Here is a 15669-nt window from a genome sequence, read left to right as displayed (position 1 = left end):
CGGCTGGCCGGTTGCTGGTTCGATGCCTCAAAACGGCTTGGAGGGCTTCCCTCTGGATGGGCCGATGGCAATGGTAATTGGAGACATTTGAAGCTTATGTCTGCCACTACACTTCTCGTCCACTTCTAGCTGAGGGCCACCCTAAAAGAGCCGGTTCCATCTCCCCCCACTCCCCCTCTATGTTGGTGTTTATGTTTGCATTTGCATTTGCCGTCTGTCTACTAGCAACTTCTCTGATTATACTGACAATGCTCGGTTAGTTGCCCTCTAGCTATCGCCTACAACGGTTCGCAGACGCGCACCTTTTGTTGTGTTTTGGTTGTCGTTGTTGTTGCTGTTGTTGTTTTTTTTTTTTTTGTTTTTTTTTTTAAACTAGGCAAGATATTATTTATAGTTGCGTTAATCCACTGTAGATAATGTCAGATTCTGAAATAAAACTTGTGGATATAGAGGCTAGCCAACCGCAGGAACACCATGAGCTTCAATTGGTTAGCACCAGCGACATACCCAGTCTGGATAGCACACCGAAGCTGTCTAAAAGGAATAGTTCAGAACGCAGCTTACCTCTGAGAAGCTATAGCAAATGGTCGCCCAGCGAGCAGGGGGCCACTTTGGTATGGCGCGACCTTTGTGTCTACACAAATGTTGGCGGATCGGGCAGGAGCATGAAACGTATTATAAATAACTCCACAGGAGCCATTCAGGCGGGTACATTGATGGCCCTAATGGGTGCCAGGTGAGTTCAAATTCGATGTGGACAGAAATGCAAGACTTATTTGAATGCTACTCTAGTTTTTTCGTCTCGATCTCTTGTTCTTTGTGATAATTGAGGGCGAGAAACTTATATGCTAGAGTCAGTCAAGTGGAAACTATCAAAAAATAATAAAAACTATTGTCCAACGTCGGTTTAAATTACTTTATCTCTTTCCCTCCCACACGCATTAACGCATAACATTCCATTCACAGTGGCTCCGGCAAGACAACGTTAATGTCAACACTTGCCTACAGGCAGCCAGGTAGGTGATGATGGTGATGATGGCATTGATAAGATAACATCAGATCAGTTTTAGATTATTTTAGTTTACGCCTGCCTCTAAATCGTTGTCTCTCTCTTCCTTCAGCTGGCACTGTGGTTCAAGGTGATATTTTGATAAATGGTCGTCGGATTGGTCCATTTATGCATCGCATTAGCGGTTATGTCTATCAGGATGATCTCTTCATTGGCGCCCTCACCGTAATGGAGCATCTAAACTTTATGGCCCATCTGCGTTTGGATCGTCGTGTTTCGGGTGAGGAGCGACGTTTGATTATCAATGAGCTGCTGGAACGCACGGGACTACTATCGGCCGCCCATACACGGATCGGGAGTGGCGATGATAAGAAGGTTCTGTCGGGTGGCGAACGTAAACGCTTGGCATTTGCCGTCGAGCTGTTGAACAATCCCGTCATACTCTTCTGCGATGAGCCCACCACCGGACTGGACTCGTTCAGTGCCCAACAATTGGTAGCCACGCTCTACGAATTGGCCCAGAAGGGAACCACCATACTGTGTACCATCCATCAGCCGAGTTCCCAGTTGTTTGATAACTTCAACAATGTCATGCTGTTGGCCGATGGGCGGGTGGCCTTCACCGGATCCCCGCAGCATGCGCTGAGCTTCTTTGCCAATCATGGCTACTATTGCCCAGAGGCATATAACCCAGCTGATTTTCTGATTGGCGTCTTGGCCACCGATCCGGGCTATGAGCAGGCCTCTCAGAGATCGGCTCAACATTTGTGCGATCAATTCGCAGTGAGCTCGGCTGCCAAGCAGCGTGATATGCTGGTGAATCTGGAAATTCATATGGCTCAGTCGGGTAATTTTCCATTCGATACCGAAGTCGAGTCCTTCCGCAGTGTTGCCTGGTATAAGCGTTTCCATGTCGTCTGGCTGCGAGCCACTTTGACCCTGCTCAGAGATCCGACCATACAATGGATGAGATTCTTGCAGAAGATTGCCATGGCCTTTATCATAGGCATTTGCTTTGCCGGCACTACTGAACTAACCCAACTGGGTGTACAGGCCGTACAGGGTGCCCTGTTCATAATGATATCGGAGAATACATATCATCCCATGTATTCGGTGTTGAATGTGTTCCCTCAGGGATTTCCTCTGTTCATGAGAGAAACACGTTCGGGTCTCTATTCGACCGCTCAATATTATGTGGCAAATATTTTGGCCATGGTAAGTGTACATTTTCTTTTTCTTCCTCTCTCTCTCTCGCACGCTCTCTTTCTATCTGTGTCGCTTTTTAACCCTTGTCTCTTGTTTCAGTTGCCCGGAATGATAATTGAACCTTTACTCTTTGTCATCATTTGTTACTGGTTAACGGGTCTGAGGTCTACCTTCCATGCCTTTGGCGTCACAGCAATTTGTGTGGTTTTGGTTATGAATGTGGCCACGGCCTGCGGTTGCTTTTTTCTCCACTGCCTTCAATTCTGTGCCCCTGGCCATGGCCTATTTGGTGCCACTTGATTATATATTCATGATAACATCGGGCATCTTTATTAAAATTAGGTGAGTGCCAAAAATTAACAACAACAATGAAAACCAAACTAAACAAAAAAGCAAGAAAAGAAGGATCTAGACGTGGGAAATGAAAAAAGTGTGCCCCCCGAAAGTATGCAATAAGCAGTTTAAGAGTTTGCTTTTTAAGAAATGGCACATACTTTAAGGGGCAAACTCATTCATTTCACAGTCCTTAATGCGCCTATACCAAATACTCTTGCCATGCCCTTTAATCAATGGAAAGTTAAGAGAAACTTAATTTAGTGCTTACTTGGCGTAAGACATCCTTAAAATAGTTGTTCAGATCGGTGATCCTCCCACAGACATCTGATATTGAATATGTTGACTCTTTCTTTGTTTGGCCTAAAAGTTAAAGTACTTTGACATTTTCTTTCCATTTCATTTACCTGTTCGATGCAGTTCCTTGCCGTTGGCCTTTTACTGGACACAGTTTCTCTCCTGGATGCTATATGCCAACGAGGCCATGACAATTGCCCAATGGTCGGGAGTGCAAAACATCAGTGAGTATTGCCACTTGAAACCCTGGAGCACTTCAATACACTTTCGATTCTCCCTCTCTCTCTCTGTCTCTGTTCACATTTTCCTTTTGCAGCTTGCTTCGAAGAGAGCGCCGACTTGCCATGCTTTCACACCGGCCAGGATGTCCTGGACAAGTATAGCTTCAATGAGGATAATCTGTATAGGAATATATTGGCCATTATGGGTCTGTATTTAGGCTTCCATCTGATGGCCTACTATTGTCTGTGGCGACGAGCCCATAAAATTTAAACATACATAAAAGAAGCAAATGAATAAAATGTTTTTTTAACTTTTTAAGATTTCAAATAATTTACTTAACACATTTTGCATTTCTTATTTAATATTTGATTTGATTTGGATGTGTTTTGTCTGTTCTGTGTTTAAACGTTTTGCTTGATACATTTAATTCGGATTATGGTTTTTTGTTTATTTCTTCTTTTCTTCGGTTTTTTTTTTTGTGGTTTTGTTGATTTCTATTGAACTCTCTTTTGTTTGAACTCAACATCAAAGCTACTTAACGACAAATCTTTTGCTTTTACTTATAAATTCATTGTACACATCAATTTTTTGTTTTGTTTTATTGTTGTGTTGTATGTATGTAGAGAAAACTCAGTGGAAATGACAAGTGAAAAGAAGACATTTTCATTTATACATACATATGTATATACATATGTGTGTATTTGTATTTGTATTTGTATGTGTTTGTGTATGTAATTGGGCATCGATAGTTTATAACTAAGCAACAAAAAGCAAGTTTAGTTTAGTCAATTATGCAATTATTACTTTTTGACTTTTTGCAATGAACAGAAAATTAAGTTTTGTTCATTTTTGTTTATGTTTTTGTTTTTCATAGAAATCACAGCGAGAATTGTTTGTTTTTCTTTTGTAATTTTTAATTTAAATTTTCAATTTTTCTTTTGTTTTTCTTCTTCATTTTTTTGTTTTGTTTTGTGTTGATTTTTCAGCAACATTGAGACACATACACACGCAACTTGAAATAATTTGCTTGTTTTTATATATTGTTGTAACATTACACATAAAACAACAACTTGACGACAATTAACATTTAAGTTTTCAAAAAAAAAAAAAAAAAAAAAATATATATATGTATAAGTATATATTAATTTTATATTTTCTGTTTCGTATTTGTTGTAAATATTTTTCTAGACTGTTTTTCTTCTTCTGTGTTTTTGTCGACAGCCTCAAATTGACAGAGTTCTTTGGTTTAGTTCGAGGAAGAGATCAATCCCTTATGAACTGCTTTCAAATTGCAGTTAAGACCCCAGGCCCAGAAGCAGATATGGTCTTAATAGGTTAGCCAATATAATTGGCCATTAGACATGGACTAGATTAGGCGTCAACTTATGACTAAGCAGAAATATGAGAAAGTTTAACTTAACTGAAGGAGTGGGGGAAGAGAGAGACAGTCATGGGGGGGGGGGTGGAAGGAGATGCGGGGATATGTTTGCCTTCTCTAGAGTTTAATATTTAAGATAAAAAACTTTGTTTAAACAATTTGTTTGAATCTTTGTTCTTCCATGAACTCTTTCTCACTCTCTCGTTCACACTTCTTTCCTCTCTCTCTCTCTCTCTCTCTCTCTCTTTCCCTCACAAGTTTCTCTTTCTCATTTCGTAGTATTAACTTTTCTCTTTTTACAGATATAATTGCCAGCTTAACACATACATATACATATAGTATTTCTATATAGTAATATTTGTATCAAGAGATTTATTTTCTTTGTTTTTTATCTCTCCCTCTCGATTTTTCGTTAGATTTTTTTAAATTCGTTTTCTTTTTCTGTTCGGTTCTTTTGTTCACACTTAATGCAAAGGAAAAAAGGAGATAAGATAAGTAAATAACTAACAAACATATTTAGTAGGGACCTTAATCAACTAAATTGCACATTCCTTACGAAACTATCTGCTATACACACATACATACATACATATTATATGTATATACATATATAGCCCTATATCAATCGTCTGCCAGTTTATCATCTATCGTATATATCCCTATAGCCTATAATTCTCTTTCGATTTTTCATTTTGGTACCCATTTGAAGTGCAAATTTCCTTACTCTCCTCTCCTCACTTGTGATATGAAACTGTGGAACAAACACGTAAAGCTCTATATATATATATATATGTATAAGTATACAGTATGTATAGTATATATATATATATATTAAATGCGAGATCTAGTAGGAGAAGAACTTCTTCTTCTGATATTATTTATACATATGTACATATATTTTAGTAGATATAGACAGCTAATTGTATGAGAGACTGACGGGGAAGGGAACGGGGGTGAGAACTCGACGAGAGATCACTCTATGTGCTAACATCTTGCAGGAGACCCGATCTTGGACTACTTGCATTACTATTGTGATTGCTGCTACTGATCAATATCATGCTACGACTGTTGGGTATAACGAATACCTCTGTGGTCAGCCCAATGGGACTCATGGACTGCGATGTCTTGATGGGACTGCGATTGGGCTCCAGGCTGGCCGTCCGATTGGGCTGCCAATCTTGTTGGCCCATTTGCTGGATACTCGTCGTTGTCTCCAGTGTTCCGGGGGCCGTTTGTGTCGAACTTTGACTCTCGTTCGATAGCAGACGCATGGTGGTTGTCGTTGTTGTTGTGCTGCTGCTGCCAGTTGTGGTGCTGGTGGTGCTAGTGGTGGTGGTGCTGCTGCTGCTGTTGCTATTGGGATTGCTGTTACAACTGCTGGCTGTGGCCATGGTGGCAACTATGGAGCGACGCTTCTTCGTGGTCAGAGTTGTGGCTGTCGATGTATTCGTCAGAGATTCGGTGACATTGAAACTCACAATGGTGTCCCTTTTCCTTAGAGTGGAGGAGGCGGTGGATGTGCCTCCGGAAATAACCATTTCGCCGCGCAGATTCTGTTGCTGTTTGTTACTCAAATCGGACAGGCTGATGTTATTCTTCAGGAGTATCTCTAGATTTTCAATGGAATCCTTGAGATTACTTTTCTCATCGCGGGCTATCTCATCTTTCAGATCGGCCACCAAAGTTCGTGCCGGCACCGTAGCTGTGGGTGTCAGGACGCACTTATTTGGCCCACAATCGGAGCAGCTGTCATTGTTGTTGGGGGCATTATTCGAGTTGCGTAGCAGGGCGGGCAGGGTGCCAATGGTTACCACACTGGAGCTATTCGAGATCGAGGGTGTTATGCCAGTGGAGCTGCTGACATTGGTGCCAAACGACGAGGATATATTATGCTGCCTGCACAGAGATTTTCGACGCTGAGCTGTCAGATTTTGCATATTCGAATTGAGATCGATGTCATCTTCGTCTTCTGTGTCAGCTTTGGTGTCCTCTTTGGAAGGTTCAACCATGGATTTCATTTCCGTTTCACTCTCCTTTTTAAGCTTCAGTTCCTCTTCCTTTTTTCATCTTCGTGAGGTTTCGTTTCATTGGCCAGGCTGAGAGTTTTGGGTGGTTCTATCTCGATTTTAGTCAAATCTTCCAATGGCGTCTTGGCTTTCCCCCTTCAGAAAATATGTGATCATGGACCCCTTGCCCTTGACATTGACGCTGCCGCGGCAGGTGAGCTCAAAGCCACGATTCTCAAGTATCTGTTGGGTCTCTTGGGTCACCTAGAAGTGTTGAAAAAATCCAACAAACGAAACCCGAAAGAAAAGTGGAATGGAAATGTGGGAGAGAAAAAGAAGGGAAAGGCGATAACATAAATTCAAGTTGACAAGTTCAATGGCTGCAGCAGCAACAGCAAAAGAAGCCAAACGAGGGGAGCGGAGGGCTGGAGTGGAGCAAACCCGTCGGCGGGTTGAGTATTTATTTATTTACCCGCAAACTGAGGCAACCCTTGGTTCAATATTTCATGATAACACCAACACCTACAGCTATTCCCACCTCACCCAATCTACCTTCTTTGCTTTCGTCCCAAACGCTCCATCCTTTGTCCTTCCCCGCTCAAACTCCCGCTTCCCATTGACGCACCGACTTGTCATTCGCTTAATAATTTATTTCTCTCTCTGCTCTTTCCATTTCTTTGTGTACTCTTGCGAAAAAAGGATACATTCATTTTCTGCAAAGCAAAAGAAGAAAGCGTATCCGTCTAAATACGATTTCGTGTGGTTAAGTTCGTCCTTCTGTCTGGATCAAGGATATATCCTGTTTGATCTGTTTGTAGCTTAGTTTCTTGTTTCTCTATCTTGGACTTTGCTGACTCTTATCCCATTATTTGGTAAGGATCGCGTTGGATTGAGTTCTAGTTTAATACTTTTGTTATCTTCTATGTCAGACTGTGATCAGATGACTATATTGTGTAGTTCTCTCTCTCTCTCCTCCTTATGCCTAGCCCGAGTCTAGTAATATTTGGAAATGCAAAAAAGGGACGACATTCTCTTAGGCAGAGAAACAGAAATACAAAATAAATAACAATTCCGAATGACCCCTTAAGGTGGAGAGAGAGAGATAACACAGAGAAACTTGCAAGGGTATACAATGTTCGTCAAAGTCGATGTTATCGCGAAGCTTTTTGCTTTTTTCTTTTTTGCTGTGTTTCTCTTTTTTTTGCCTTCCTTCCATTTTTTTTTTTTTCTCTTTTCTGCAAATTTCCTTTCGTGCGTTTTTATTGATGGCAAATAAAATCAAATAAGCATTTGTATCTGTATCTGTATTTGTAGCTGCTGTGTATCTGTGTAGCCCATGAAAGATGTATGAAAACATGCGTCCGTCTAACTGACTGTCTGACTAGCTGTCCGTTTGTCCGTGCCTCAACAGTCTGTTGGCCTCAGTTTTACTTTTGGCAAAACTTTTCCGTCGACACTAAAACTTTACTTTTTTGATGGTCAACTTGGTGTTGGTGGATAGATTTGTTTTTGTTCACGGATTTACATAGAACGAGTAACACATCGACGGATTGATAGAGAGAGAGAGTGAGAGCAGTAATGCTTTTTGTGTAGGCAAAAAGGGATCTAATTGAATTTCACACTCACCTGTATGTGATCGACAAGTCCTGTAGAGTCCATGCGACTAGCGACATTAACTGCATTCCCCCAAATATCATACTGCGGCTTACAGGCACCAATTACGCCAGCCACCACAGGACCAATATTGATGCCTGAAAAGAAAGATTAAAAAGAGGGTTTCCGGAGTAACTTATTCTCTTGTCAACTGGCTGCTGCTGGTCCTCTTCGATGCTTACCTATTCGCATACGAAAATTGTTAAACGAATGCATATTGACCTCCTCAATTTTGTCAAACAGCTGCAGAGCATAGTCCGCCATGGCAGTGACATGAGTGAAATTCACTTGGTCACAAGTGTTCACAGTCAAACCGGAAGCAGCCATATAGGTGGCGCCAGTGCTCTTGATTTTCTCAATGCATCTGTGGCAAACGAAGGAAAAGGAAGGGGAGTTTCAATTCGAACACCATCATCAGTCAGTCAGAATCAGTCAGTCGGTTTTCGATTGGCAACTCACCGGAAACGCTCTTCACTTAGCAGCTCATCGAAATCGGCTATAATCTCATTGAGCAGACGCAGGCATTCGACTCCCTCGTTATTGCCTTCCAATTCCACATAGAATTCTGAGAAATTTGGTATGCTGGCAAAGAGTATGCAAACCGAATCGCATTGCTCGTGATACAAGTCCTGGGATATACAGAGTTAGAGAGGAAAAGTGAGATAACGAGAAGGAGAAAGAGAGAAGGGGAGTGCAAATGGGTAAATAGTAGTAGAAACCAGAAAGCAAAATTAAATTAAATATGCGAAAAGCTGTTCAAATGTCTATCTAAAACTCTTCACCTAAACGATGCACTGAGAGAATGACTAACATAATTTGGGCTAAACAAACATTCGAATTTAACTAACTGATTAATAGCCGAAAGATCCTAAATGACAGATGATTCCTTCTTCTTCTTTGTATCTTATTGTTAACCAATTAACTAAGTAAGTACGTCAATATCAGAAAACATTTGCAAAATTCTTCTCGTTTTTTAAGGTTTCTCTCAGTGCATCAATTGAGTGCTTTGGTTTTGTGGGATTTCGGATTGCTGGTAAAAAGCTCATTGGCTTAGGCTGAGAATTAGAATCCGAATAGGAGGATGTCGACTCGAAGGCAGAAATGCAGAGATGCAGGAAGAAGAAGCGGGAGATGCAAATGGCAGAGACCGAGACATAGACCGAGTCAGCTATTCAGTAGTCTTAGCATTTTTGTTTTTTGTTTTTCTTTTTTTTTTGGTGAGACACTATCAAATGTTGCCATTTCGTGCTTGATGCTTGTTGAATTTGCATTTAATGTGTGGAAAGAAGGTATTTCACACTCCAGCCTCCGGCCTGTAGACTCCGGTCTCCGGTTTTGATACCACGCCGTTGCCGCCGTTTCCCCTTGTTGGTTGTGCATTGAAGCATTGGCAAAGCCGCACACACGCGGTCATATCAACAACCTCAGCCACCGCTTGTCCTCGCCGTCTCTGGTCCGTGACTCGCAGCAGCATCTTTGCCTTCGCCTCCGCCTCCGCCTCGCCTACGCCGCTTCTCTCCATATTGCTGCCGCCTGACTGCATTTGGCGCCGATTTCACCAGGCACAAAGTTTTTTAATATGCTGAAAATTTTGCCTGCATGCGTCATAAATATAACATCTACCCAGATATGTATATATGTATAAGTTAGGTATGTATATATGTATGTATGCATGTACGTATAGGGTATATATATGCCTATATACATGTTTAAGTTGGCTTATACTCACATCAAGGTGCTTCTCGCGGCTCAGAAAATGCTCGGCAACATGAACTGGCAGAATATTTTCGAGCAGTTTACGGTTATAAGCCTGCAGATGTTCCATGTCCTCTTTCTCCTCTGTGCTCCAAAAAAAAAAAAAAAAAAAACCAACCAAAAATGGAAAAAACAAGAAAAAACCAAAATAAGAAATACGAAGAAAACCATCGAGAGAGAAAAAAATTCAAGAGAAAAGGAAAAAAACATGAGCGTGAAATTGAAATATCAGTTTATCAGTTTACCGAAGCATGAGCTCCGAGAAAAAAACAACATATTAAGTAACAAAGTCTTCGAACCGACCATGGTCTACCCTGCACTAAATAGGGCTATTCCTTCCTTCTCCCAACATGTAAAACAGATAACTGAGCTCACTTCTTATCAGTAAAATAGCACTTTAACGCACCTATCGGCCAACTAGTCCCTTATTTTTTTGTATTCTTCTTAACTTTTAGTTAAAGATCTTGATGTTCCTTTGGCTAAAGCCGTTACCAACTGTTTCTGCTTTGATTGATAGGCTCTGGCAACATGGTTAGACCCTTTCGCCTTTGGAATACAGGGTATAGAAACAGATAGAAAGCAGGAGGGGGGAAAAAAACAGATACTGAAAAGGAAACACAAACCCATTGCATAAGCTTGGTTCAGGGAACACGCGTAGAGTGGATGAGTGGTTGAGTGGGTGAATGGGCGCGTGGACCCGTGCACTAATACTAATGAAGTGGCTTAAATTTTGTGGAGCAGCTCAAACTTTGTCAGGCTAAGGAAGCTTGGCAACTGAATTGTTCACTTCGTCCGACTGACAGCAGCAGCAGCAAAGTCAATTTGCCAAATATGGAAAGCAGCCACACACTCACACACACACATATACATATATCTGCATAAATACATCTAGAGTTATCCCTTCTATTGCAAAAAATAATTTCCCAACTTTTCATTTGGCCAAAATGCTAATTAGCCCAACTCAATTCAAAAAGTTGTGTGGTTTCATGGCCATGCCACAGAAGAATAACATGAAAATGCACTTGGAAAAAATCAAAAAAAAGAGAAGGAAAGGGTAACAACTTATCCACAGAAACTATCATTAATAGTGGGATATATATGTATTTATAGACTTTGATCTCCTATATAACATGATAGATACTAGGATGAGCTCATTAAGTAGTTGTCCCAAAAGACATGAATTTAAATATTTTTTTTTTGGTAGTTTTCTCCTAGTGCACTTAAGGATTGTTTTAGGTTTTTTATTTTCATCACTCACCCGTTGCCTGGAGTTTCCAAATGAAGTCCAAACGATAAGTGGCCTCGGTCTGATGGCTGTGAAAAATCAAAGCTAGCATAAAGGCCAGCAAAAAGATTGAATCAATTATATAGCGCAGCAGAGCGACCTCGTTGCTAATGCCAGGAACACACGACGAACAACCGAAACCAAAATCCAAAATCCAAGAACGAAAGAGAAGTAGAAGAAGTACCCAAATGGGTGACAATGACCAAGTTTATTCCAGTCCATTAAATTGTAATGCAGTCACCAGAGCAACGAGGTCGACGATAGACGAGGTAGACGATGATGACACGATACCGGGAACGAGAACAAGAAAAGTTGAAAGCAAAAGAAGAAATGAATGAAAATAGGATAAATGAAAGAGAGAGAGAGAGTGAGAAGGTTTTCTTCTAGGGTGGGCGGTGGAAAAATTTTGTAGTTTTCTCAGCTGGAGCTGAGATGCAGGTTTTCTGTTGGCAGTGAAAGATGGAGAGAGAGGAAGGAAGAGAGAGAGCCTCTTTCCTGATAAATGAAGCAACTCGACTGGCAAGTGCTAAATACAATTTTAATGCAGTTTGCGGCTGCAGTAAATGCAATTCAGCTGGTGCCTTTGCCATTGCCATTGCCTTGGTTTGCCTGCTGCTACTTTAAATTGCATTACCAGCATAATTTCGTTTCCATTCGTTTGCCTCTTAACCATTTCCCCAGAGGACAGTTTCCCCCATTTTCCCTTTTTTTTTTGCATACTTACTTCAACTCGACATCCACAGACATTTCCCGTCTATGCCGCATATAGAGATAGCTTGAGCAGGCCATGTAGCTACCAGAGGCAAAGAGCAGGAGCATCAATTTGAGTAGAATACGTAGAACCTGATACGTGGCACAGCTCATCATCGAGAGCAATGTGAGGAGAAGAAATGTCTGCAATAAGACAGAAATAGATTACATGCATTAAAATAGTTTTTAAAGTAAGGGAGATACGAAGAGAGAGAGAGAAAGAAAGAGTTATCTACTCACATTGTAGGCCAAATAGAAATCATAACTGGTTAGGCGTTGCTCCTGTTGTTTAAGCATATCCTTGTTAATATCGTAGACATGCGATGTTTTATTTATATTTAGATAAAACCACTTGTTCTCCAATGCTGACAATTGTCTATACGATTCCTGGAACTAAGAATTGCAGAAGCAATGCTAATTAGTTTGACAGAGAGACACTTTTACGATCCACATTTTGGCCATTAAACCTCGGCACCCACAAAGTATATACATATAAATATACCTATATATATTTACTTGTACATCTTTATATATATATAGAGCTGCCGTCCTGCTCTTAAAGTGTCATTAAACACAGAAAAGTGACAGCTTAATGTCAAAGAACTCAGCCTCAGAGCCTTAGACTCTGTCTCAGTTCTTTTTTTGTCGTGTTTTTTGGACTGGGGTGAAATTTCAGGTAACAAGTGGCCCATAAATGGGGCTAGCCTTCATGCATGAACCAACATCGTATATAGTGCAAAAGGGAGTGAGAAAGAGATAGAACCATTCTTGGCCCTCTCCAATGTCTTGCCAATGGCCAACTTTAATGGAAAAACTTTTGTTTTGACGCGGCCCCAAAAAAAAAAAAAAAACGGCAACACGAACTCAACTGAACCCCGGCGCAACAAGCGCGCCCCCATTTTATTTTAGCCTACAAAAAAAGAAAGGAAAAGCAACATAAATTTTCCTTTTCACTTGCCCCCTCCAACCCCCCTTCAGTATGCTTCCCTCACATGGCAACGCTTCTAGAAACTTTTACTTGTTAGCCAAAGCAACAACAGCAAATCGAGAAAAAGCCAACTGAGATTTTTGAGAGGCTTAGATGCTCTTTACTACAAACACAGAAAAAAAAAAAAAACAATTGAGGACAATCTTTCAAATGAATAAATACTCTAATACTTCAATTGAGCTCTAAAGATTCCTAGGCTTTATTAGATGAATGATGAAATGAAGAGGAGGAGAGTAGAGGACATTAAATATAGACATTGTTGAGGTGGGGTAAGGCATTTAAAAATTCCATTATTGAATCGTTAGAAAAAAAGAATATACCCCAAATTATGCAAACTTTCACTTTCTCTTGCTTTCTCAGCTGGTCTTGGCTTGTGCCTAAATTCATGTTACGCATACGCCATGTATGCAAATGTCAAATGAAGCGACGAAAACTTTTTTATCTGTGTTGTAAGGGAAATTTATATGACAAATATTTTATATAAATTTGACAAGTCACCATCAGAGTGGAATGTGAGTGAAGTGGAAAACTTGCATATAAAGGCAGTTTAAAGGTGTTGGGCAATTTAAGCGTGGCACAAAAGGGGGCCATGAGCCGTTGTGGGTGGGGCACTCTCAAGCCTGACAACACAAACCCGAGAAGGTCGAGAGGATTATGCCGTTTGGTTAATCAAATATTTATAGAGTAAAAGCGGCGGAAAATTAAACAGGGCACAAATTAAGTCGATATTCCCACACCCCGCAAAAGAAACGAATTTTCCGTGTGTACCAAATATCCAATGTCCGGTGTCCAATGGACCATTTACCACCCGGTCCCTCCCCCTTGCCCTTAAGTACTCACCATGGCCAGGAGAGTGGTGAGTGCAATCAATGCAACTGTGGCAAAGGCAAAAAACTGCGATAACCTGCGATTGCTATGAATATGCAATGAGAAGCGTTTGATGCCAACTGGCAGCTGAAAATAATTTATATACAACAAAAAACAAAACAAAAAGGAGAGAAGAGAATAAAACAAAACAAAATGAAAAAAGGACATAGTTTATCAATGTGAAATGCAATATTCAGTATGTCCTCGTCGCTCTCCACTTTGCTTCGCTTCACTGAAGTGAATGCTGGACTGCGCCCCCTGTTATTTTGCTCACTTACCTTGGCGTTGATTTTATGACAAGCCACCAGAAATACCAGAAACATCAACAGCAACAAAGCGCCCAGGGACAGGCAAAGCGACAGGAGGGAACTACAGAGAACGAGAACGAAAACGAGAACGAGAGAGAGACAGAGGTGGAAATTTAAATAAAATAACACATTTTTTGGCAACATATTGCCCAAACACCCCCACCCCCAACTTTCCCAACAACCTCAGTTCACATACATACATACACACACAGACAGGTACAGATGTAGTGAAGGGGGGTGGTGGGGGGAAGACCCACCTGCCACACTCCACCCCCCAGGAGAGTTGAAGCATCAGAGTGTTCTGTGTATTCTATATTGTGTAGTGTGTGCGAACTGACACTAACAAAAGCAAATACAAATAGGAATAAGCACTTGGAAAAGGTCATCCTCCAAACCCCCCATCCCCCCCGTGTTAGCACTCCATTTCACTCCACTCTCTCTCACCTTTGGAACACAGCCAAGCGCATAATAGTCGTACCCAGCAGCACCAACAAACTGCAGTAGAAATATACACACAGCATGCGATCCGGTTCACTGGCATACTAAAAAATATATATAGAGAGAAAGAGAGGTTAGGGAGAATGCAATGGCGAAATTTGTGAATGTGTAAGTATGTGTGTGTGTGTGTTTAACTCACCTTTCTCTCGAGAGTGTTATTTTTTAAAGCTTAAAAGCAACGACTGACAATGCTCTGCCCTCAGATGATCTATACTGCGAGCATCAATGGCTCTCATTAGATATTCGTTGACCTCATCTTCGGGATCTTTGGCACTTTCAGCGCTATCGCCAAAACCGAATCTATAAGAAAAGCACGCAGGAAAAACGTAAACAAAATGAGTAATAAGGGCTTCAATGATCCCCCAATAAGTAGGCAATAGAAAATTCAGATTTTCTAGTTTTCCTTTATGAATTACACTTACTTCGATGTATGTTTCTGAGCTGTGCCGTGCCCCATCATGCGAAGCTCTTTTGATATATTGCCATTAACCTGCAAACGATTTCTCGACTTTTTGTGCTACACAAGGCAAACGAAAGGGGTTAGAGGGAAGAGATTGAAAATCATCTTCAACATAATCATTCATTCCGTTTGCATAAACACATACCGGCCTATAGATATCACCAGGCACAATTAGATACGTTTCAATCTGATGATCCTTGAGATAGGAATTACGTTCCGCTCCTTTGCCAGCCTCCACTTCGTAATCACCATCCAGACACTTGAGTGTTTCCTTGGTAATGTGAACGCGTCTGTAAAATGTTGATATATATATATATATATATATACATATGTATACACTTGTGGGGAGAAATGTGGAGAAACAAATTGAATAGACAACAAGGCAAGGCAAGATGAGGCATCTGTTTATCCTTATGCAAGGCATACAAACGGAGAGAACATGTGTAGCGGGATGTGTCTGAGAGTAGCTTTTCCTCTTCCCATATCCTCCTCGTAATTCAACCTACCTCTCTCTCTCTTCTCCATATGGCCTCAGATGCCGGAACAGTATATAGATGCAGCTCTTGGATTACATTGCATTACATATCCCTTCTTTCCCTAGTTTATCGTACGGGTAAAGACTTTTTAATGTTGCCGCTACAGTTTGTCTGCATC

General features: G+C 40.9%; 2 protein-coding genes across 2 annotated transcripts in view; one reads left to right on the top strand and one right to left on the bottom strand.

The window, feature by feature from the left end:
* The first annotated feature begins 275 nt into the window (after positions 1 to 275).
* On the top strand, positions 276 to 3385 carry st (scarlet). Its single transcript, XM_068293133.1, is given in 7 exon segments — positions 276 to 736; positions 967 to 1016; positions 1122 to 2224; positions 2315 to 2455; positions 2457 to 2557; positions 2969 to 3069; positions 3162 to 3385. Coding segments are annotated over 7 exon segments (1992 nt in total). The 5' UTR covers positions 276 to 416; the 3' UTR covers positions 3338 to 3385.
* Positions 3369 to 15669, bottom strand: part of LOC137579395 (uncharacterized) — a 66330-nt gene continuing 54029 nt past the window's right edge. Inside the window, 17 exon segments of the mRNA XM_068293139.1 lie at positions 3369 to 6484; positions 6523 to 6603; positions 6605 to 6715; positions 8078 to 8202; positions 8287 to 8468; positions 8564 to 8733; positions 9834 to 9943; positions 11118 to 11251; positions 11869 to 12038; positions 12135 to 12287; positions 13723 to 13836; positions 14028 to 14118; positions 14502 to 14599; positions 14695 to 14718; positions 14720 to 14855; positions 14978 to 15072; positions 15161 to 15305. Coding sequence (XP_068149240.1) covers positions 5423 to 6484; positions 6523 to 6603; positions 6605 to 6715; positions 8078 to 8202; positions 8287 to 8468; positions 8564 to 8733; positions 9834 to 9943; positions 11118 to 11251; positions 11869 to 12038; positions 12135 to 12287; positions 13723 to 13836; positions 14028 to 14118; positions 14502 to 14599; positions 14695 to 14718; positions 14720 to 14855; positions 14978 to 15072; positions 15161 to 15305 — 3001 coding nt within the window. The 3' untranslated portion in view covers positions 3369 to 5422.

Source organism: Drosophila tropicalis, unplaced genomic scaffold (genome assembly GCF_018151085.1).
Source record: "Drosophila tropicalis isolate 14030-0801.00 unplaced genomic scaffold, ASM1815108v1 contig_694, whole genome shotgun sequence".
NCBI lineage: Eukaryota > Metazoa > Arthropoda > Insecta > Diptera > Drosophilidae > Drosophila > Drosophila tropicalis.
The sequence above is the reverse complement of the archived record's forward strand: the minus strand, read 5'-3'. Positions and strand labels throughout refer to the sequence as shown.